Source organism: Sphaerodactylus townsendi, linkage group LG09 (assembly GCF_021028975.2).
Source record: "Sphaerodactylus townsendi isolate TG3544 linkage group LG09, MPM_Stown_v2.3, whole genome shotgun sequence".
NCBI classification, from domain to species: domain Eukaryota; kingdom Metazoa; phylum Chordata; class Lepidosauria; order Squamata; family Sphaerodactylidae; genus Sphaerodactylus; species Sphaerodactylus townsendi.
In genome coordinates, this window is record NC_059433.1 from 70,667,851 (window position 1) to 70,691,793 (window position 23,943).

General features: G+C 48.6%; 1 protein-coding gene across 2 annotated transcripts in view; it reads left to right on the forward strand.

Moving 5' to 3' along the window:
• Positions 1–23,943, forward strand: part of NDRG1 (N-myc downstream regulated 1) — a 67,254-nt gene that overhangs the window by 40,928 nt on the left and 2,383 nt on the right. For both annotated transcript variants that reach the window (XM_048507658.1, XM_048507659.1), the window contains 11 exons: positions 1,414–1,534; positions 3,842–3,904; positions 5,638–5,698; positions 6,872–6,958; positions 9,283–9,339; positions 11,016–11,119; positions 11,681–11,737; positions 16,114–16,165; positions 17,470–17,517; positions 20,965–21,000; positions 21,908–21,959. In XM_048507658.1, coding sequence (XP_048363615.1) covers positions 1,414–1,534; positions 3,842–3,904; positions 5,638–5,698; positions 6,872–6,958; positions 9,283–9,339; positions 11,016–11,119; positions 11,681–11,737; positions 16,114–16,165; positions 17,470–17,517; positions 20,965–21,000; positions 21,908–21,959 — 738 coding nt within the window. The remainder of the gene's footprint in view (positions 1–1,413; positions 1,535–3,841; positions 3,905–5,637; positions 5,699–6,871; positions 6,959–9,282; positions 9,340–11,015; positions 11,120–11,680; positions 11,738–16,113; positions 16,166–17,469; positions 17,518–20,964; positions 21,001–21,907; positions 21,960–23,943) is intronic.

A 23,943-nucleotide genomic window follows, 5' to 3' on the forward strand; every position in this document is an offset into this window, starting at 1 on the left:
ATCTTTGATCTATCCAGCATAGCTTCCCTGAGTTCCGGTGATCTACTTGTGAGTCCTTGTGGAAGAGGATTGGAAAGAGAGGGAGAGAAGGCACCAGAGATGGAAAAGTCCTAACATTAAGGTGTAGAAGAAACCAAATTTAAGACCGCAGTCTTCATTTGGGATACAGATTCAGGAAATGGATCATCTGGCTCAAGGATAGAACAAGATACATGCTCTACATATTTTTTTCTAAACTCAGTTTTCTGGCATAGTTTGTTCACATATTTAAAAAGACCCTCTATTAAAGCCAGCTTTGGGTTCTTAGCTTTTCTTAAGTCTCATACCAGAGGCATAGCACCAAGGGAGCGAGGGGGAGCAATACACCAGGCGCGTGCCCCTGTGGGGGTGTGGCGAGGGCATTCTGGGGGCGTGGCAGGGGCATTCTTGTTTCACTTATTTTGGAACTTCAACACTACTTATGTGTAAACTGGGCAAGTTAAATTAAGCCAAAATAGGAGTTGGGTCAGGAGTTCCACCTAATAAGCTCCTCTGAACTTGTGAAATTTGTTCACACTTGGGTTTTATCAGACACTACTCGTGGGAACGTTAGTACATGCATAGTTCTACTGCTCAAAAAAGGAGAACGTAAGGGCAAAATATTGGGCACAACTCCTCAAGCAATGTGATGGCCTAGCAGATGAACAGAAATTAAACATTTTGTTCTGGACAATTCAGATGCAGATTATTCTGCATCAGTTGCAAAAAATTTATCTGAGATAACTGATGACTTTAAATACGTTTATTTGGAGCAGCAGTGGCGTAGGAGGTTAAGAGCTTGTGTATCTAATCTGGAGGAACCGGGTTTGATTCCCAGCTCTGCCGCCTGAGCTGTGGAGGCTTCTCTGGGGAATTCAGATTAGCCTGTGCACTCCCACACACGCCAGTTGGGTGACCTTGGGCTAGTCACAGCTTCTCGGAGCTCTCTCAGCCCCACCTACCTCGCAGGGTGTTTGTTGTGAGGGGGGAAGGGCAAGGAGATTGTAAGCCCCTTTGAGTCTCCAACAGGAGAGAAAGGGGGGATATAAATCCAAACTCTTCTTCTTCTTTTACTGTATTTCGTGCTGTAACTTCATGATTAATGTGTAGGCTACGTATGTATGTACTTCCTACACATTCTTGCGCGCTGCTTCCGACGTAGTCGTGTTCACATTCTCTGGCTGTGCATGATGAGTCTCCCTTCTCCATATTCAGATAGGACTAGGATGCAGGTTTCCAGATAAAATTAGAATCTACATTATCAGTTTTCACCAGCATGGCCAATTGGCCATGCTGGTAGGGGCTGATGGGAATTGTAGTTCCTGAACATCTGGAGAGCCGCAGGTTCCCTACCCCTGGCATAGACGTTCATTGTTCTGTCCTCCTTTCCCAAAGACAAAACGTGCTTCAACCCCCTCTTCAATTTCGAAGATATGCTGGAGATCACACAGCACTTTGCCGTCTGCCACGTGGACGCCCCTGGGCAGCAAGATGGGGCCGCCTCCTTTCCAACTGGGTAAGCTGGTTCTGCAAATATTTTGTTTGTGTGTGCTGTCAAGTGGTAGCCGACATGGCCACCCAGTAGGGTTCTCCAGACAAGAGGCATCCAGAGGTGGTTTGCCATTGCCTGCCTCTCTGTCACAGCCCCTGTTTTCCTTGGTGGCCTCCCATCCAAATACTAACCAAGACTGTTCCTGCTTAGCTTCTGAGATCTAACGAGATCAAGTTAGGCTGGGCTATCCAGGAGCAGTAGTGGCTAAGAGCAGGCGCACTCTAATCTGGGGAACCGGGTTTGATTCCCCACTCTGCCGCTTGAGCTGTGCAGGATTAATTCAGATTAGCCTGTGCACTCCCACACACGCCAGCTGGGTGACCTTGGGCTAGCCACAGCTTCTCGGAGCTCTCTCGGCCCCACCTACCTCACAGGGTGTTTGTTGTGAGGGGGGAAGGGCAAGGAGATTGTCAGCCCATTTTGAGTCTCCTACAGGAGAGAAAAGGGGGATATAAACCCAAACTCTTCTTCTTCTCTTCTTCAGCTTGTAAACGTTACATAGAAAGAAGCTCAGGAGGCGAGTTTGACATGTTAGTATTAAACATTAGGGTCAAAAAGGAAGGTCAAAACAAACTCAACCCCGCCCTCCCCAAAAAACCAGATCAAATAGCTAAAATTGTTAAGTAAACAAGCCTTGAAAAAGTTTTCATTTGTGTATATTAAGGGGGGGGGAGGTAGTGTTAAATATTATGACATTAATACCACCTATAATGGGAGCAGGGATACTCGCAAAGGAGGCAGAATCCATTGCTGGGAGACGATTTAGCTTTTATGGATTAATGGATCTGGAGGACCACAAAGATCTATTTGCAGTAGTGGGTCTATTTGCAGTGAGAAGGAATCTGCCGTTGTCCTCTCTTCTTCCCATAATCCAAAGCTCCTCCGGGAGTGTCGCTTTCTAAATATTTTTGGGACTCCCAAGTTGTAGCAGTCTCGGACTTGTGTTTAGGATGGCCTCATAGGGTCTTTTTATGCATGTCACATGATGACCCGTTCACATGTGCGTGGGGCAAAAAGCTACCAAAGTTCCACCTTCCCGCTGCCTATACTTTTCCCGCATGCAGCTACAAACCCGGCTTGCTACAATCTTGCAGATGCAACCATAATGCTCTGTTCATTAACGGTGTGCTGTCCTCCATGGTGCTTAAGCATGTGCCTGATAACAGTAAACAAAGTATCCTGTTATAAGAAAGGGATTCAGTCTTTACAAGGTTAGGTTCAGCATGGCTTCTGTTGCATATGCAGCATTTGGAAGCGGCAACTTAAATATCTGTTGGCCTAGGCCAGTGATGGCGAACCTATGGCACGGGTGCCAGTGGTGGCACTTGAAGCCCTCTCTGTGGGCACGCGCACACAGAGTTCGTCATGTAGGGGGTGGAAAATCACCCCCCCCACACACACACACACACATCTAGGCTGGCCTGGGCCACTGAGCACAATGTGCGCACACCGCAGTGAGCAGGAAGGACTCAGCTGGCGGGCCTGGTGCCTGTGTTCCAGGTGGCTGCTGCCTGGGGGAGGGGGCGCAGAGGAAGCAGAGATGCTAGAGAGGCACAGAGCGGTGCGCACGGGACTTGCTGGAGGCTAGAGCAGGCTGGCTCCTGCTCGAGCGGGTGGGGCGGAGGAAGAGGGAGCCAACCAGTTTTTTCTAAACTGAAACCTCGGTCTCAAAAAGGTTCGCCATCACTGGCCTAAGCTCTGCTAACACCACGTGCACACTTCCAGATAGCTTTCACACCTGTCTTTTTCGGCCACTTAACCTGGAGGTCGCGGCTCCTGCGTTATAGAAAGGCACTGTGTCAGACCCCGGGTCCAAAAATAATAGAGACTATAGATTTGCTCTAAAGTCTTTATTTCGAGATGAACAGTAAACATCAGCAAAGACAAATCTGAAGATCCTGCGCAAAACTACTTGTCTATATTCCCCAAAGTTCTTTGCCCCCCTATAGCCAAAGGGATTCCCAGCACAAAGCCCTGTCAGGCTGGGAACATTTCACACGTCAAATCTGATAAAATCGGCTCATCCGGTCTCGCCATCCACCCCCCAGCCATCAGGCACAGCCCTGACACTGGTGGTTTTCAAAAACTGGGGTTTGATTACATGGTGTCCAACTTCGGTTTGGTTTTAGGCTGTAGAGCTCTGGTGTTCTCAGTGGCAGGCAAACTCGAATGAGATAGTTTTGGGTTCTTCTATTGCTTATTTAGGAAATGCAGTGCTTTAAGAGATTAAACATGGCTAGATCATGCTTCTTCCATTATTGTTTTTAATAGATATATGTATCCTTCCATGGACCAGCTTGCTGAAATGCTCCCTGGAATCTTAAAACAGTTCGGGTGAGTAAAGCTGTTTGCTAAGAATTACGCCACTTGTATGGGTCCCCCCCCCCCAAAAAAAAAGCAGTTTCTGTTGCACAACAAAATCTCCTTCCACGCCCAAGCTAACATCTTTAGGATTGTCGAAGGCTTTCACGGCCGGAATCACTAGGATGTTGTGGGTTTTCCGGGTTGTATGGCTGTCTTCCAGTAGTATTTTCTCCTGACATTTCGCATGCGTCTGTGGCTGGCATCTTCAGAGGAACATGGCCATACAACCCAGAAAACCCAGAACATCTTTAGGACAGTTGTCAAGTTCTGACATGATTGATTCTTCGGGGAATATTGATAATGTGGTGGCTCTTGACATTCATTATGCATTATAGTGTAAATGTATAGGGACCTCAGCAGTAACTGCAAAAATGAATATGTAATCAGAGGGGAAACCCCAGTTGTCTAAATACAGATGGCAGCTAAGTTGCAACGGCTTTTATTACCCAATGTATTTTCATTCCCTTAACTGCTTTGCATTTGACGGTTAAAGTTTATTGCTTCTCCCTGTACTTTTAGATTATATTTGCTCTGGTGGAGCCACAATGCTTTTTGTAATATTTAACGGTTGAGTTGGAGATAAGTGTTGCATCCTCCAGTTTGTGAAAAGTTCCAGTCATTTGCAGCTTTTTGAACTGTTAAAAAAAAATGTAGATTCTTGAACTGCTAAAACTGAAATACGCTCAGGTTGACCATTTGGCCAACTGAAACCGTCGGAATGATTTCACCATTCTCTCTTAGAAAAATGAAAACATTTGCTTTTTGAAAAAAATGTGTAAGAATTGGGATCCTTTTCTAGATTAATCTTTTTTCAAGGGTTTTTGATTGACCGCCAGCGTGGTGTTGTGGTTAAGAGCAGGTGGATTCTAATCTGGAGAACCGGGTTTGATTCCCCACTCTTCCACCTGAGTGGCAGAGGCTTATCTGGTGAACCAGATGTGTTTCTGCACTTCTACAGTCCAGTTGAGTGACCTTGGGCTAGTCACAGTTCTCTCAGAACTCTCAGCCCCACCTACCTCACAAGGTGTCTGTTGTGGGGAGAGGAAGAGAAAGGGACTTGTAAGCCACCGTTAGTCTCCTTACAGGAGAGAAAGGTGGGGTATAAATCCAAACTCTTCTTCTTCTTCTCTATTATGGGTAAAAGGTATTATGGGTAACTGAAAACTGGGTTTTTGATAATCAAATGCCATCCATTGGCCCACTTACTATTAAGGGCTTAGTGAATGACAGTTTAGTGCCTCACTTTATCTGAGGCTGTTCACTTGGGCAAAAACTAAGACAGTGAAACATATGACCAATTTTGCTTGACGGGCTAAATGGGCAGATTTATATTCAACACACTCAGGGGCGTATCTGCAATGGGTACATGGTGTCACCTATGTCCCCGGGTGCATGCCTTTTAGTCACATGGGTGGGCGTTGGGCGCACCCCCTACATGACCAAATCCCACCAATCCCTGGTCCACCTCCCTGCTGGCTGGCTTTGAAAGCCGGAGCTTTCGAAAGCTGACTTTTGAAATCAGGGAGTTGAGGCTCAGGGGATTGGCCCCGCCCCCTGACCTGCACGAAGTTCGGGGGCATGGCCCCCCGAGCCCCACCCCTGTGCTGGGAGTTTTTGATCCTAACATTTTGCCCATGTCTATGGCTGGTATCTTCCTGTTACAGAAAGATATGGATTTTGTTGTTTGTAACTGTCCTTTACAGACTGAAAAGCGTGATTGGAATGGGAACCGGAGCTGGCGCCTACATCTTAACCAGATTTGCTGTAAGTCTCGCAAGACTTTTCTAAATTCCTCAGAGGCATAGCTGGGCCAAACTGCGCCTGGTGCGCAGTGTGTTTTTTCCGCCCCCCAGGGCCGCCTTGTGGTGCCCCCCTGTGGCGCCCCCCCATGGCACACACACCCCGCCCCCCTTCCCACACTTACCTACGTTCCTTTTCTATTTCTAGTACTTCTTGAGGCTGAAAAAAGTGGCCTCTTCACGGTTCAAGGAAAAAACTGCCTGACAAAATATACTTCCCAGGAGACATTGTGAGCCCCAAGGTCTCCTGGGAACTGTAGTTCCTCAGGGAAAAAACTGCCTGACGAAATATATACTTGGGGCTATGTGAGCCCTAAGGTCTCCTGGGAACTGTAGTTCCTCAGGCAGTTTTTAGCCTGAACTGTAAATAGGCCATTTTTTTCAGCCTCAAAAAGTACTTTTAAAAAAGGAATGTAAGTAAGTGTGGAAAGGGGGTAGGGTATGTGTGTGCCGCGGGGGGGCTGCGGGGGGCGTGGGGAAAAGGGGGAGGGGCCAGGGGGCAATTTTCCACCCCCCAGGCGTGTGCCCGGTCCATGACGCAACCCCCCCCATCCCCTTGGCGCTCCACCACTGAAAATTCCTGCTTGTGCACTCCAACACATGCCAGCTGGGTGACCTTAAGCTAGTCTATATTGTGCAAGCCCCAGTCTGTGGCCCCCCACCCTTACCCCATTGTAGCTGTAGAATGCTTTATGCTACCTGGCTAGCATGGGGGCTGCTGATAAAAATAAAAAAATCAAGCCCTCTAATTTCCTCCTCTGAATATTTATATATTAAAAGCTGTGTGGAGCAAAGGCACAGTTGAAAGAGTTCTATCAAGGTGGCAATTCTTTGCAATCCTTCTTAGTTACCCTCCTGTTAAACAGGCAACTGTATGTCTGTTTCACATGGAGCATAGCAGAGCTAGCACCTGTGTCCATAATTTAGTGCGACCTATGGATTTCCATTTAACCTAACACTGCAACATGAGGACTGAGAAAACAATTCAACTGAGCATTTCTCAGAGATAAATTTCTGTGCTCGTTTGCCTTTAAAATGAAGTTATTGGCATGCTCCTAATTTTTTAAAAATTCATAGACAGCCTTCCTTGTGTTTTATTTCTCCAATTTCTCTGATCACCCGATTCCTCCCTCCGCAGCTTAACCATCCCGATATGATAGAAGGACTCGTTCTCATCAACGTCAACCCCTGTGCTGAAGGATGGATGGATTGGGCGGCGGCCAAGGTGAAAATTTGCGTCTGTTGGAAACTTTCGCTTGCGGACTCTGCATTGTGTGTAACGTGGACCAATTTGGCAAGCGCTGCTAAAATGCAACTCCAGTCTTTTAAGAACTGGTCTAGGGTTCCCTCTAAACCAGGAGTCTGCAACCTGCGGCTGTCCAGATGCTCATGGACTACAATTCCCATCAGTCCCTGCCAGCATGTTCAATTGGCCATGCTGGCAGGGGCTGATGGGATTTGTAGTCCATGAACATCTGGAGAGCCGCAGGTTGCAGACCCCTGCTCTAAACCCATGGTGGCGAACCTTTGGCACTCCAGATGTTATGGACTACAATTCCCATCAGCCCCTGCCAGCACGGCCAATTGGCCATGCTGGCAGGGGCTGATGGGAATTGTAGTCCATAACATCTGGAGTGCCAAAGGTTCGCCACCACTGCTCTAAACTGCCTGAGGGCATCTGAAATACTGAACTGTGGTATGGCTTGTAACCAACCAGTTTCCACACATTATGTACCGTACTATAAAATCCAAAGGGGGAGCTGGGCTGCATTGGAAGCGGTGGATGAGCTCCGCCAGTGTCCGTGCCTCTGCCAACGTGCAAATTGGCACAGACGCCGGCAGGCTTACCCCAGTGACCAGCTTCCAAAGCACCCATAACAGGAAGTTGGGCCCTGCAGCAGAAGGCCACCACTGCAGATCCCCGCGCTGGAATGGAGGGGGGTTTCCTGGAGGCAGAATTTACTTCTGGCCCGGGGCACCCCCTCCCAGCAGTCAGAGGTGTAGCAAAGGGAAAAAGCGTTCAGTGCACCGGCGCATCCTCTGCCCCACCCACCTCACCTCCACGCCCTCGCCACATTCCCACAGGGGCGCACGCCCGGTGCATCGTGACCCCCCCCCCCCGCCGTCCCCTTGGAGTTACGTCACTGCCAGCAGTGCAGATGTATGCCACCACCAAAAAAGGTGGCATAAGTCGTTTGGGAGAATGGGCTACCTGAGGAGAGATGAATGTTTTCTCCTTCTCCTGTGGTACCCGTGCCATCAGTTCCCCCTTTGGAAGCAACACTGTTGCACTGTCCCCTGCCGCAGCTCTACTCCCCATCTCTCCTCAGGAGCAGCAGTGGCGTAGGAGGTTAAGAGCTCGTGTATCTAATCTGGAGGAACCGGGTTTGATTCCTAGCTCTGCCGCCTGAGCTGTGGAGGCTTATCTGGGGAATTCAGATTAGCCTGTGCACTCTCACACATGCCAGCTGGGTGACCTTGGGCTAGTCACAGCTTCTCAAAGCTCTCTCAGCCCCACCCACCTCACAGGGTGTTTGTTGTGAGGGGGGAAGGGCGAGGAGATTGTAAGCCCCTTTGAGTCTCCTACAGGAGAGAAAGGGGGGATATAAATCCAAACTCTTCTTCTTCTCCTTCTTCCTTTGGATTGGGCTGCCTGACTCAGCACTTTCGGAACCTGGGGACAACGGCATGGATTATTTTCATGGCTCTTCTTCAACGCCTTGAGCTTTTTAAAGCTGGCCCACCTGTAAGAAGTAGTGATGCTTGAAGCACCTTGCTTAAAGCATTCCCAGTGGAGGTTTGCCCAAGGATCTGGAAGACTGCGGATCTGAATCCTCGCTTATCCCATGGAAGTTTGCTGGATGATTATGAGCTGGTCACACGTACTCAGCCTAACCTACCCCTTCAGGGTTGCGGAGAGGGGAATGATGCAAAATACTTCGGGTTCTCATTGGGAGAAAGACAGCATGTAAATTAAGTAAATGCCTAAATTATTTCTGCATTGGCAGAGTGAACATGGCACGTTCTAAGACAGGAGCAATGCTTTGTTTGTACACTTCAGTTAAAAAAAGCAGTCACAGCCATGCAGAAAACCCTGTTGCTTTGTCCAAAAGCTTATTTGGTGATGCTTAAGAATTCCAATTTTCTCATAACATGAAAGAATCTGGAGGTATTGTCGAAGGCTTTCACGGCTGGAAACACTGGGGCGCTGTGTGGTTTCTGGGCTGTATGGCCGTGTTCCAGTAGCATTTTCTCCTGACGTTTCGCCTGCATCTGTGGCTGGCATCTTCAGAGGATCTGATGGTAGTAAAGCAAGTGGAGTATATATACCTGTGGGATGTCCACAGGTGGGACACCCACCACAGGCAAATCAAGCTTGCTAATTGCACCGTTTACACTTGTTAACAGGCAAATGGTTCTTTCTCCCACCCTAGACATGATTGTAGCATGACTGATGCGACTCGTCTGCGGTCTAGTATTCTGTGCGCAACCCGCAAGAAGGCTGTAAAGCAAGTTAACAGTTGTGGGTTTTGTTTTTTCACTTCATAGATTTCCGGGTGGACCCACGCCATGCCAGATTTGATCATTTCACACCTTTTTGGCAAGGTAAAAATGTTTTCCGGGGAGTTTTTCGGTTCTTTTTTCATGACACTGAGATTTAAATGTCGTGTCGCATATGATTATCCACACTCCAGTGAGCAAAACAGGAGATCCATTTTTGTAGCTCTGTGATGTGTATCGAGAGTATTGTGAATATTGATATAGCATGAAAGCAGCCTGTTGTAGTATGCGGACAGCTTCTACACGCTCTTCCACTGAGGGTCTTTTCTGTACGTAGAAAACAGGAAGCCCCCGGATATCAGTGGGGCATCAGTGTGGCTAGTTCTGAACATGACTTGTGGCATGCCTGAGCTTTCCCTGGTATAGTGGATAAGAGCAGTGGACTGGAGAACTGGGTTTGATTCCCCACTCCGTCACATGGGCAGCAAACTCTTAATCTGGTGAACCGGGTGTGTCTCCCCACTCTCCCATATGCAGCCCGCTGGGTGAGCTTGGCTTAAGTCACAGTTCTCTCAGAACTCTCTCAGTCCCATCTACCTCACAAGGTGCCTGTTGTGGGGAGAGGAATGGAAAGGAGTTTGTAAGCGGTTTTGAGACTCCTTAAGAGGTTAAGAGCTCGTGTATCTAATCTGGAGGAACCGGGTTTGATTCCCAGCTCTGCCGCCTGAGCTGTGGAGGCTTATCTGGGGAATTCAGATTAGCCTGTGCACTCCCACACACGCCAGCTGGGTGACCTTGGGCTAGTCACAGCTTCTCGGAGCTCTCTCAGCCCCACCTACCTCACAGGGTGTTTGTTGTGAGGGGGGAAGGGCAAGGAGATTATAAGCCCCTTTGAGTCTCCTGCAGGAGAGAAAGGGGGGATATAAATCCAAACTCCTCCTCTTCTTCTTCTAAAGGTGGAGAAAAGCAGGGTATAAAATCCAGTTCTTCTTTGTAAGACATAGGGCCTTTCCCCACTTACCGTAAGCCCCGTGCTACTTGAGGAGAGTAGCGTGGGGTTCCTCCTCCCTCCCCACGGCAGGGGCGGCCACAGCGCAGCCGCCCTGACGCTGCCGCTGTCGCGCCCCCTTAGCGCACGGCATCCCAGGTGCTCTTCCGAACGGCGCCTTTTGACGACCCCGCACAGAGCGCGGGGTCGTGGGGACACCTGGGCGCGCGCCTGGGGTGCCGCGCGCTGAGAGCAGCGCGCGGCATAGGGGGGATGGAAGGGAGTGGGGAAAGGCCCATAGAAAGACATAGAAAAATAACCCTGCTTTGCTTTGGGATAAAAGGGAATTTTTGTAGGTGCTGGATACTTCCTCCGTCGCCACTGCAAAGAGAGGGCAGAGATGAGCGCCCGCTTCAAAATAGCATGGGGCTGGTCATTGCTGTCTTCCCCCCCCCCCCCCGCACTTTATCAGCCAAATTGTGTTGCAGTTTTACAGTGCAACTCAGTAAGGAAAGGGGGAGGGTTGTCTGGGTCTATTGGGGCAGGTGTGATGGGAGAAAAAGGGGAGGGGCCAGAGGTTTGAGGGCACAGAAATGGGGGGGACCCCCTTGTGGCCCGCTTGCAGCTGTTATGGGGGAGTGGCCTGTTTCGCACCCTTGCGCGGAAGCGGCAAGTGGGCTTGAAATCCAACGTTTCAGAGAGTGGGCTTGGAATCCAACGTTTCCTTTGAGTTCCACCAGAGGGTCCTTCTGGTTTACTGGCGCCCCTTGATGCAAACCTCTCTTATATCCAGGACGAGATTCATAACAACCACGATCTGATCAGCACTTACCGCCAGCACATCATCAACGACATGAATCCGAACAACCTGCACCTCTTTGTCAACTCCTACAGCAGGTAGTCTTCTCAGTCATCTTAAGTTTGCATGGACTCCAAAGCTATATACGGGGAACCAGCTACAAAGCCTCAGACTGCTTTGGAGGTCTTGGTAGTTGTTACGGCAGATTATCTCTGGCCTGTTTTCCAGTTACTTATGTAGGTTTCGGTACCTGTGCTTTTAGAAGTCGGAAAACTCAGTCCTTAAACCTGCATGTAGGTTTCAAGTTTTCTGATCACCTACTGAAATACTTAACCTATATTTGATTCCTTTAAGGAGAGTGGGGTGGTAGAGGCAGGGGAACTCAGAGAGTGGGCTTGGAATCTAAAATGGTCGCAAATGTGGTGTACTTCTATGTACCGTAGCTTTAAGAGTTTGATTCTGGCCATATTTCCAAGCTTCAGTAACAGTTTGGAGGGATTAGATGCATTAAACCAAAGACAAGCATCCATCTTCTATAAATATTGCGTATTCCTTAGGTACCCCTGCATCAAGACTATCTGTTCCTACTTCAAGGGGTGGGGGGGAATACACAGCTCTGTAAATCCTTTGAGTTCAATTGCTGTCTCTTCCTTTTCTAGCCGAAGAGATCTAGAGATCGAGCGCCCTGTGCCCGGTACACATGTTGTTACTCTAGAGTAAGTATTGGCTGTACTCAATATCCCCCCTCCCCGGGGTGTTCAGGAAATGGGATTTATTCTCCCGAGGTTCTTGCATGCTTCGTTGAACGTCTTGTCGCTGCAAGCCAGTCTGGGGTCCACTAATGTGTCTGACTGTGCAAGCCGTCACTTGCTTATGTATTTAACGCTGAAATGGAAATCAAGTGGCCCTTTTAAGGCAAAGTTTATTCAAGCATAAGATTTTGCGAGTCAAATAGGAAGGTCTGACTAATGCAAGCTTACGCTCGATTTCTGGGTTAACTTTGCTGCAGCAGATAATACCCACGAAGCTGCCTTAACGCTCAGTTCAACCGTTGGTCCATCAAAACGGGTTCTGTCTACGCCAGTGATGGCGAATCTTTTCGGCTTGGCGTGCAGAAAATTCAGAAAATGCCTACCTTGACTCTGCTAGCATGTCACCCCGCCTCCTCCTTGCCCCCGGGAACACAAGATGAACTATTATTTACCTACTCATTTATTTGAAAAAAATAAATATGTCTGGTGCTATATATTATGTACAGAAATGTCAATCAATTGCAAAACTGACTTCGATTCAAACAGGGGGAATAGCTGTCGGGTGTTGGTGAGTGCTGGCATGTCATTTTTGGCACGTGTGTTATAGGTTCGCCATCACTAGCCTAGGTTCCTCTCCAGGGTCTCTGGTGGAGGTCTTTCCCATCACCTAGTGCCTGGGCATCCTTTCAGCTGGAGATCCTGAGTATTGAACTTGGGACCTTCTGCATGGAAAGCAGAGGCTGTTCCACAGAGATATGGCAGCCAAGCAGAGGCTGTTCCACCAAGATATGGCACCGAGATATGGTGGCAAGAGATATGGCAGCCAAGCCAATGCAATTCTGGGGTGCATCAATAAGAGTATAGTGTCTAGATCGAGGGAAGTAATTGCACCACTCTACTCTGCATTGGTCAGACCTCACCTAGAGTACTGTGCTCAGTTCTGGGCACTGCAATGTAAGAAGGATGTTGACAAGCTGGAACGTATCCAGAGGAGGGCAACCAAAATGGTAAACGGTCTGGAATCCATGCCCTACGAAGAGAGGCTTAGGGAGCTGGGGATGTTTGGTCCGGAGAAGGGTTGGTTAAGGGGGGACATGTTTAGCTATGTTTAAATATTTGAAGGGATGTCATGTCAAAGAGGGAGCAAAGAAGAAGAAGAAGAAGAGTTTGGATTTATATCCCCCCTTTCTCTCCCGCAGGAGACTCAAAGGGGCTTACAATCTCCTTTCCCTTCCCCCTCACAACAAACACCCTGTGAGGTAGGTGGGGCTGAGAGAGCTCCGAGAAGCTGTGACTAGCCCAAGGTCACCCAGCTGGCGTGTGTGGGAGTGTACAGGCTTGACTTCTGCTGCCTCAGAGACTAGGACATGGAGTAATTGATTCAAGGTGCAGGAAAAGATGTTCCACCTAAACATTAGGAAGAACTTTCTGATAGTCAGGGTTGTTCGACTGAGGACTTCACTGCCTCGGAGAGTGGTGGAGTCTCCTTTGGAGGTATCTAAACAGAGGTTGGATGATCCTATGTCGGAAGTGCTTTGATTGTGTGTTCCTGCATGGCAGGGGGTTGGACTTGATGGCCCTTGGGGTCTTTTCCAACTCTGTGATTCTATGAAGCACAGTTTCCTTAATTAACATAGCAGCTCTAAAGAAATAGTTAAGACTGCCTCTCTCCACCCCATATAAGTAAATGTCCATGATAGGACCAAACCTTATTTCCAATGTGGAATTTGCCTTGTTCAGATAGGTTGCGAGGAGCTAATTAGCAAATGGGAAATATAGTGAATCAGGATAATTAATCTAGGCCTGGATACCCCCAGACTAACCTGATCTTATCACATCTCAGAGGCTAAGCAGAGTCAGGCCTGGCTAGCATTGGAATGGGAGCCTTCTCTCTGTGGCACGCCTCTTGCCACGACACGCCTCCGAAGATGCCAACCGCAGATGCGGCCAAACGTTGAGAGCTAAAACCACTAGACCGCACCACCTGGAAGAGCCAGATTTAGTAACAGTAGACGCCAAGAAGAGGTACATATAGAGTGACACCAGTTGCCAGTTTAATCCCATTTGCAAAGAAGGTGAAGGTAGGTAGGGGGTTAGCCTCTTACCTTTTGGTGGCCCAGTCAACTGGAGCTTAAAGGGGCTTAACCTCTTTTAAAGCAGACTTAACTGGCTTATTCCCTTGAGCCGTCCCCATTACTGGGAAGCAGCGTCACGTGCAGAGACTCAGTTCGGTGGGGCAATAAAGGTTGGGCAACATGTTCGTTTTAACCGTTTTCCCCGCTGCCGTTAACAGGATAGCAGCTAGGCAGGAATGCTCCTGAAAACCTGAGAAAGAGGCAGGGGATCCTAACTGGTACCAAGGCACTTACTACTAAACTGCTTTAGAGGGAACAGAAGAATGTGGACCCAGTGTTCGCTTTTATGTTTTCCCACCCAAGGATAATAGTATTGTCGAAGGCTTTCACGGCCGGAATCACTTGGGTGCTGGCTTCAGAAGATGCCAGCCACAGATGTAGGCGAAACGTCAGGAGAGAATGCTGCTAGAACGCGGCCGTACAGCCCAGAAACCACACAGCACCCAAGGCTAATAGTGTTTGGGACAGGAAAGCCCCACTGAGGAGACCCCGGCCGTCTTGCTTGCCTGCTGTTTTGACATGTGATTCTCACCCAGGAAACGCTGGCCTAAATAACTCTCACCGTTGCGAATGATGCGGTTGTCCTCTTTCCCTGCCCACCGTGGATTCTGTTGCAAAATCTCCTGTACCGCAGGAAATCCAGAAAGGCTGTTCGCTGCTACCAGCCACGGGGCTCATCTACTGGAGTGCCCTACTGGCCCCTGTTCCTCAGGGCTGCGTGGAGTGATTTTAATTATAAGCCTGCCAGTATCCATCTTGAGAGGCTGTAATTTTGCCTGCTGCCTGTTAAGCCAGAAATTGGTCAGTGTCGTGTAGTGGTTAAGAGCCAGCGTGGCGGTGAAGAGCAGGTGCACTCTAATAGTGGTGAAGAGCAGGTGCACTCTAATCTGGAGGAACCGGCTTTGATTCCCCATTCTTCCACTTGAGCTGTGGAGGCTTTTCTGGTGAACCAGAGTAGCTTGTGCACTCCAACACTTGCCAGCTGGGTGACCTTGGGCTAGTCACAGTTCTTTGGCTGTCTCTCATCTCCACCCCTTTCACTGTTTGTTGTGGGGACGGGAAGGGAAAGGAGATTGTCGGCCCCTTTGAGTCTCCTTACAGGAGAGAAAGGGGGGATATAAATCCAAATTCTGCTTCTTGTTGTTAGAATGTCAGACGACCATCTTGAAGACCTTTGTTCTTCCACAGAATTTTGTTGTCCAGCCACACACTCTTGACTGGAAACTATCCTGCAGGGTTGTTGTGAGGATAAAATAGAGGAGAGGAGAATCACAGAAGCCAGTTTAGGGAGGAAGGTGGGGAATAAGTGAAGCGGAATTATATATATGTGGAGGGAGAGGGAGAGGTGTAGCTTTTCCGTGAGCGTGCCGTCGAGTAAGACACGTTTCAGGGTGGTTTGCTGTTGCCTGCCTCTGCGTGGGCTGAGAGAGTTCAGAGAGAACTGTGGCCGGCCCAAGGCCACCCTGCGGGCACCACATGGAGAAGTGAGGAATCAAACCTTGTTCCCTAGATTAGAGTCCGCCTCTCTTAATCACTACATTTGAAGAAGAAGAAGAGTTTGGATTTATATCCCCTCTTTCTCTCCTGCAGGAGACTCAAAGGGTCTTACAATCTCCTCGCCCTTCCCCCCCTCACAACAAACACCCTGTGAGGTGGGTGGGGCTGAGAGAGCTCCGAGAAGCTGTGACCAGCCCAAGGTCACCCAGCTGGCGTGTGTGTGAGTGCACAGGCTAATCTGAATTCCCCAGATAAGCCTCCACAGCTCAGGCGGCAGAGCAGGGAATCAAACCCGGTTCCTTCAGATTAGATACACGAGCTCTTAACCTCCTACGCCACTGAAGCAGGAATCGACTGAGCTTTAACCTAGCCTTACGGCCTGCTGCAAGAATGGCCCCTCCACCTGGCAGCCAGCAAAACCATCCCATCAACCTCACAGGACGTCTTGGATCAGACGCTTTTCAGATCTCCCCCTGCCAATGGCTGTAAAGCAGTAGCTGTAGCTGAGCAAGACGGTCTTGTTGCCTTGAAACAGATTCAGGGGCCAGTTCAGTTTCTCAACCACTCTAGGAGTCTATTTTTGGATTGCTCAACCCGCAGCTATAAGACTGCCGTGAGGCTTCCGACCACTTCCTTAAAAGCATCAAAACCTTAAGAGTCAGTCACTTGCAGAAATGACTGCTACTTTATTGGTTTGTTTTCCTTTAGGTGCCCTGCGCTGTTGGTGGTCGGGGACAGCTCCCCTGCCGTCGATGCCGTGGTAAGTATAGGCCGGACGCTGCAAAACGTCTCATTTCATGTTTTTCAACCATAAAAATTAACCCGGAAATAAGAAGCTGAGGGACTGGAGCACCTTCCTTATGAGGAGAGGCTGCAGTGTTTGGGACTCTTTAGTTTGGAGAGGAGACGTCTGAAGGGGGATACGATTGAAGTCTATAAAATTATGCATGGGGTAGAAAATGTTGACAGAGAGACATTTTTCTCTCTTTCTCGCAATACTAGAACCAGGGGGCATCCATTGAAAATGCTGGGGGGAAGAATCAGGACTAATGAAAGGAAACACTTCTTCACGCAACGTGTGATTGGTGTTTGGAATATGCTGCCACAGGAGGTGGTGATGGCCACTAACCTGGATGGCTTTAAAAAGGGTTTGGACAGATTTATGGAGGAGAAGTCGATCTATGGCTACCAATCTTGATCCTCCTTGATCTGAGATTGCAAATGCCTTAGCAGACCAGGTGCTCAGGAGCAGGAGCAGCAGAAGGCCATTGCTTTCACATCCTGCACGTGAGCTCCCAAAGGCACCTGGTGGGCCACTGCAAGTAGCAGAGTGATGGACTAGATGGACTCTGGTCTGATCCAGCTGGCTTGTTCTTATGTTCTTATGTTCTAAGCTAGCTCCGTTTTACTTGTTCTGAATTATTTAATCTTCAGAGCACTTAATGGGCAAAGTATTTGACAACCCAGGTCTTAGCAGCCCTTGTTTCACTTTTGCTGACAGAAAACAGACTGGGACCGAAGTGGTTTATCTGGAACAGGTTTTAAGTTTTCCACTCATTGCGTGGCTGTGGTCAGGCACCGAGAAAGGTTACCCGCCCCGCCCACCCCCAAGAGGATGGCGACTTTAGGCAGTTCGGCTTGTACCACTACGTGCTCCTCCTCTTTCTGTCCCCAGCGTTTTGCTGACCCCTGGAGCGCAATTTGGGGGGGGGCACCGCTTGCAGCGGCAGCCACAAGAGAGGCGGGAATCTCCTCCTTGCGAGTCCAGACACCCTCATATAAATTAGGCCTGTCCGAAACTGCTTGGTGAAGCCGATGGAAATTCAAGTTATCGAGTCTGAAGTCAGTGGTAGGAAAGAAATCTGATGTCTGCTCTTCGAAAGTTAAGGCAATTGCTGGGGCTTTCTGAAATCTGCATGGATTTGTTGTTTGAGAGTAAGGATTCGGGGGGGGGGGGCTTGGAAGATCTTGTGTTCTGAGAGGTGCTGCCATTGCAGTTCCGCAGGGATGCCCGCAGAGCATCTGCTGTTGACAGTAATTTTCCATTTCTTTCCCACCAACCAGGTTGACTGCAATGCTAAACTGGACCCAACCAAGACCACGCTCTTAAAGGTAATAAGGCATCTGCCACAGAGTTATTGAAATCGGTCCGAAGGTGCAGGCTCTTCCCCTTGGCCAGGGAACGCATGATGTAGACCAACCATTCTCAACCAGGGTTCCGTGGTACCCTGGGGTGCCGCGGCAACACTACCGCCCCCCCCCCATTTTTGTGGTGTCTCCCACCGGCGCCAGCAAGGACATGGAGCTGGCCCATGGGGCAGGGCCTGCCACAAGGTCAGCAGCCACCCCCACCCCCAGTGCTTCCCTTCACCCTGGGAGGGGAAGGTAGGGGGTGTGGCAAGCAGGGGCAATGGGAGGGGAAGGTGGAGGGTGGCGGCAGGGGTACCGTGAGATATGAAGAGTGAGGTCAAGGGTACTCTGACCTCGAAAAGGTTGGGAAACACTGATGTAGACCATAGGTGTCAAACTCGCGGTCCTCCAGATGTTATGGACTACAGTTCCCATCATCCCTGCCAGCATGATGCTAGCAGGGGATGATGGGAACTGTAGTCCATAACTTCTGGAGGGCCGCAAGTTTGACATCTGTGATGTAGACAGTTAGAGAGATGCAGGATGTGTCTCCCCGATGCCCTTGCTGTGTTGCATAGAGCTGCTGACCTACTTTTTTATATACATACAGTAGAACTTGAGGGATTGCTCGAGGTAAAAAGTTAATGCTACCAAGGCTGCATTTAGAAACTCATTCCATAATGGATGCTAATCCTAGCAAGAGTTAGTATGGGGGGGAGGGTCACATGAGTAAGAGCAAGAGTTCATCTCTTCCTCCCCTTCTCCCCCCCACCCCGAGCCAACAGTATTCATCTGCACAAAGTCTGTAGAGAGAAAAATCCATTAACTCCTCCTCTTTTGGGTGGAATTCTTCTGTATTTGTGAGTTTGTGCCTGGCAGGCTAAGCATTTGTAGAGTTGTCTTGAGTAGCAACAGCTGGGTGGTATGAAGTGGGAACTGGGGACGCCCACTAGCCCATCCTCAATCATATCCACCTCCAGTGTGGAGTAGTGGTTAAGAGCAGGTGGATTCTAATCTGGAGAACCAGCTTTGATTCCCCACTCCTCCACCTAAGTGGCAGAGGCTTATCTGGTGAACCAGATGTGTTTCCGCACTCTTACATAACTACTGTGTGACCTTGGGCTAGTCACAGTTCTTCGGACCTCTCTCAGCCCCACCTACCTCACAAGGTGTCTGTTGTGGGGAGAGGAAGGGAAAGGAGCTTGTAAGCCACCTTGAGTCTCCTTACAGGAGAGAAAGGTGGGGTATAAATCCAAACTCTTCTTCTTCCTTACCTTTTTATTTATGGTTGCTATCTTTAGACCTATCCCAGGTTTTGAGGGATTTTGCACATTCTTACTCAGTGTGACATTTGACTTTTTCTTGCTCCCCATGAGCAGGAACATTATGGCACCTTAGAAACCAATAAAATTTTATTTCAGCGTAACATCTTGTCGACTAGAGTTCACTTCTTCAGATGCAGGTGGTGGGATACTCCAGGCACCAGCCATAAATATAATCCAACTCCAATCCCCAAAGGAAATGCTACTAATATTTAAGGCAGTGGAGAAAGTATCAAATTTAAAGTGCTATAACCATCTAATATCACACTGAACATGTAAACCACATCTGTTCCTAACATAGCAAACTAGAGACTCAGATTATGTACTGACACCTATAGGAGTATGCTAGGTTCTGAGTCTATAAACGTTCACGGTATCGCATTCAAAAAATCCTAGCACCCAGTGTGTAAAGCAGAAGGGCGCAAAGTATTCTCATTTTGGTGGGGTCTTTCCCCTTTGTCAGCATTTCTTGTCAGTTTTAGTACTGCTTTTTTTTAATCTTGCGGAGGATTTATTTTGCTATATGATGCATGTACAACTGCTTTGGGCTCAGCAGCGCATGGACCGTTCGCTAGACTCCCAGCAGACTTTTTGCTTCGTAATCTCGCATATAAACAGTGGAGAGGTCGTACAAGTGATCACTCTGATCACTGACCCAAGCATGCACATCCAGTTCCTGAACCCAAGCAACTTTTAGTCACTTTTATTTGGAAACTGAACCATGACCCTGGATATCCCAGGCTTACCTTGTACCGTCAGATCTCAGAAGCCAAACAGAGTTGGTCTAGGTTGGAATTTGAGCGGGTGACCTTCAAGGAAGTCCAGAGTCACTGTACAGAGACAGGCAGCGGCAAACCACCTGTGAACATCTCTCGCCTTGGAAACCCCACAGGAAACCCCAATTGGCCATGCTGGCAGGGGCTGATGGGAATTGTAGTCCATAACTTCTGGAGTGCCAAAGGTTCACCACCACGGCCCTAGGTCAACTGTGACTTGACGGCAATATATATATATATATATTGAGAGGTGACTTGTTCTTGAGACCATGGATGAACATTAAATCACGCTGCTGTCTTATAAGCATAATATGCTTGCAAGCGATTCTCACAAATTTATTTATTTATTTATTTATTTCATCAAATTTATATACCACCCTCCTCCAAAGGGCTCAGGGCCAACACTAGCCATAAAAACAATTAAAACAAGTAACGACAACCAATAACCGATTAATAAGAACCATATATAATGTACAGATGGCTTCAGCTCCCACCCCTCCCCCTTACTGGTACCCACAGGAGGCCAGATGTTTATTATAAGGCGAGAAATCGATATTATCCCGGCTGGCCAAATGCCCGGCAGAACAGGTGCGTTTTGCAGGCCCTGCGGAAACTCTGTAAGTCCCGCAGGGCCCTGATCTCACCTGGGAGTCTGTTCCACCAGGTAGGGGCCAGGGCTGTAAAAACCCTGGCCCTTGTAGAGGCCATCTGGATTGCCTTGGGGCCAGGGATCACCAGGAGGTCTGCCTCCGATGAGCGGAGGGGCCGGGGGGGGGGATACATGGAGAGACGGTCCCACAGATAGATGCTCAGAGGTCTGTGTCTCAGTGAAGCCTTAAATCGAATTGAGCGGGTCTTTCCTTTATTTCTTTATTTCTTTAAATAAATCCTTCGGGGATCGGGCGGTATATAAATTTAAGAAATAAATAAATAAAAATAAAAAAATCTAGTTCACCACTTCTCAGACGACTATGTGTTTCCTTCTGCAAAGTCTATTTGCTGTAAATCAAATCTGTCCTTCTCCCTCAGTATCTTAGGACAGGCACTTGTGCTGTCTGCCATTAACTCTAGAGACATTTTGTCTGGAATCGTGTGAGCTACAACTGGAGCGTGTGTGCATTTTTTCCCCCCCAAAAGTGAATTAAGAAATAAAGCTTGCTTGGTTATGAAACCATTGTTATACAGCAGAAGGTTATGAGCTAGTATGACATCAAGATTTCCTCTCTATTAACAATATATGCCTCAGTAGTGAACTTTAGATGAGTGTAACAAAATTTGGAATCTTTAATGAATGCCCATAGCCCATCTTTTCTGATCTTTTCTCTTTGCAGATGGCTGACTGTGGTGGTCTTCCTCAAGTTTCCCAGGTAAGGTTTGGCAAAAGTAATTTTTTAGGCCTTGGATAACTCATCTCCTTGAGTTAAGTAATGAATAAGGTGACCAGATTTTCATCTTTTTGACGCAGGATGCGCCCACGCGCCACTGCACACGGCCGCAGGAGCGCACTACCTTCTGGGGTGCTCCCCTGTTTCCCACCCTGTGATAGGGCGGGAAAAGGGGAGCACCCCAGAAGACAGTGCAGCAGCCTTCCAAAAATCGGAAGAATTAAAAAAACCCGCGGGACGCGGGACAAATTACTCAAAAGTGGGACTGTCCCTCCAAAAGCGGGATGTCTGGTCACCTTGGTAATGAAATCAGTCCCTTCTACTGATAAAGCCATATAGCATTGGATTGAACCCTAGTATAGTATACTTACCAAAAATGGTTGCGTTAAGACATCTTCAGGACGCAGCCTCTGCTTGTACTTTCTCCTCAGTTTGCAGGATTGGAGTACTAAGCTAGTAGCCCATGGTAGATGATTGTCTTAGAGACAGTGTATTTTTCTCAGAAGTGGGAAGGTGGAGCATTATATTGTATTTCCTACACTTTTTCCTACAAAGTTTGCTTACTTTCCTTTTTTAAAGCTTTAGTTGACAGGCCCAATCCACATCTGGCAGTTTCCAGATAAAAGCCAGGCTTCTTAACCTGGTATACCTGAAGCCGGGTTACCCTTCCCCCCCCCCCCCCCCGTTTTTAGATTTTCCTGCAAACTGTGAGGTCCATTCCAGCTTTATGCAAAAATCTCCTCTGTGCGTTTCCCTAATTTGTAGATTTAATAATCGACATTTGGGCCATTGTCCCAAATTAGATAAAATGTTCAGAATTAGATATAATCATGAATGATTTATAGTGTTGATGATTTTCAAACGTAATGCTTTTTTTTCCCCCTTACAGCCCGCAAAGCTTGCTGAAGCTTTCAAGTACTTTATACAGGGAATGGGATATAGTAAGTACACGTCTGAAGTGAACTAGCAATAGGCTGGGTTCAGCCACTGTACCAAATTATTACCTCAAGCTGCAAAATATGATTTGAATGTGAAACATGGGCAAAGCCGATTGTTTATAAAGCCACCATTGTTGCTGCATTACCAAATGCAGGGTGACAGAGCCCTGAACCAGTTCACAATTTAAAACTAGGAAAGGGAGCAAAGTGCTTAGAAACTGCAGTTTTTGAGACACGAAGGGTCCTTTTCAGAATATTCCAGTCTTACCCATTTGACATTTGGTCAAGGAGGTAAAAGGAGCCGCATGGCGTAGTGGTTAAGTGCTTGCACTGCCACTCATACGGTCAGGAGTTCGAGCCCCCTGTGGGTCAGATATCCTGGCAACTGGCTCATGGTCAACTCAGCCATCCATCCATTTCTTGGTTGGTAAATGAGTACCTAGCTCATAGCTAGGGGGTAAAGAATAGCTGGGGAAAGCAATGGCAAACTACCCCACAAAAATGGCTTGCCTATAAAATCACTGCTCGCAGTGATATCCCAGGTCGGACATGACTGAAGGGAAAACTTTACCTTTACCAAGGAGGTAAATAACATTACCTTCTAAACCTGATATTGAGCACCATGCCTCCTCCTTGCCTTTCTGGGCTGTCTGGTGCACTGTCCCCAGTGTGTGGGTTCACTAAGGCCCATTTCACACAATTGTGAAAGTGGATTGAAAGTGCATTATTCTGCACTTTCAGAAAAATGCACTTTCAATCCACTTTCATAATTGTTTGCAAGTGGACTTTGCTATTCCACACAGTAAAATCCAGCTGCAAAGTGTATTGAAAGTGCATTATTCTGCATCTGCGGAAGGGGCCAGAGTGCTAAGGTCGTGTTTGTTTTGGGGCCCTAAGGGCTATGACTAGAAACCTCCTTTCTTCAGTTGTGCATGGCCTCTGCCTGTTTTTCAGGTCCTGCTTTTTACCTGACTCCCCCCTTTCTGTCAGGCACTTGGTTTTCAATACATTGGTGCACGCATAGCTCATTGTCTTGATTGATATTGTTGTGACTGTTGCTAGCTGTTCTCTGTGACTATCTTTGGAACACTTTTGTCTCTGGGGGGTTCATTTTGTATGTCAGGCACTCACCCACATAGTTCATATCGAAATAAAATTGGATACCTGACTGGCCAACATCTCTCTAATTCAGGGGTCCCCACTTGCTTTTAGTCTACGGGTCCCTCTGTACTTTGGGCACAGGCTGCCCCAAAATGGCTGCTGCTGAGGGAGAGGCTGCCCCAAAATGGCTGCTGCTGAGGGAGAGGCAGCCCCAACATGGCTGCTGCTGAGGGAGAGGCAGCCCCAACATGGCTGCTGCTGAGGGAGAGGCAGCCCCAACATGGCTGCTGCTGAGGGAGAGGCAGCCCCAACATGGCTGCTGCTGAGGGAGAGGCTGCCCCAAAATGGCTGCTGCTGAGGGAGAGGCTGCCCCAAAATGGCTGCTGCTGAGGGAGAGGCTGCCCCAAAATGGCTGCTGCTGAGGGAGAGGCAGCCCCAACATGGCTGCTGCTGAGGGAGAGGCTGCCCCAAAATGGCTGCTGCTGAGGGAGAGGCAGCCCCAACATGGCTGCTGCTGAGGGAGAGGCTGCCACAAAATGGCTGCTGCTGAGGGAGAGGCTGCCCCAAAATGGCTGCTGCTGAGGGAGAGGCTGCCACAAAATGGCTGCTGCTGAGGGAGAGGCAGCCCCAACATGGCTGCTGCTGAGGGAGAGGCTGCCCCAAAATGGCTGCTGCTGAGGGAGAGGCTGCCCCAAAATGGCTGCTGCTGAGGGAGAGGCTGCCCCAAAATGGCTGCTGCTGAGGGAGAGGCTGCCCCAAAATGGCTGCTGCTGAGGGAGAGGCTGCCCCAAAATGGCTGCTGCTGAGGGAGAGGCTGCCCCAAAATGGCTGCTGCTGAGGGAGAGGCAGCCCCAACATGGCTGCTGCTGAGGGAGAGGCAACCACA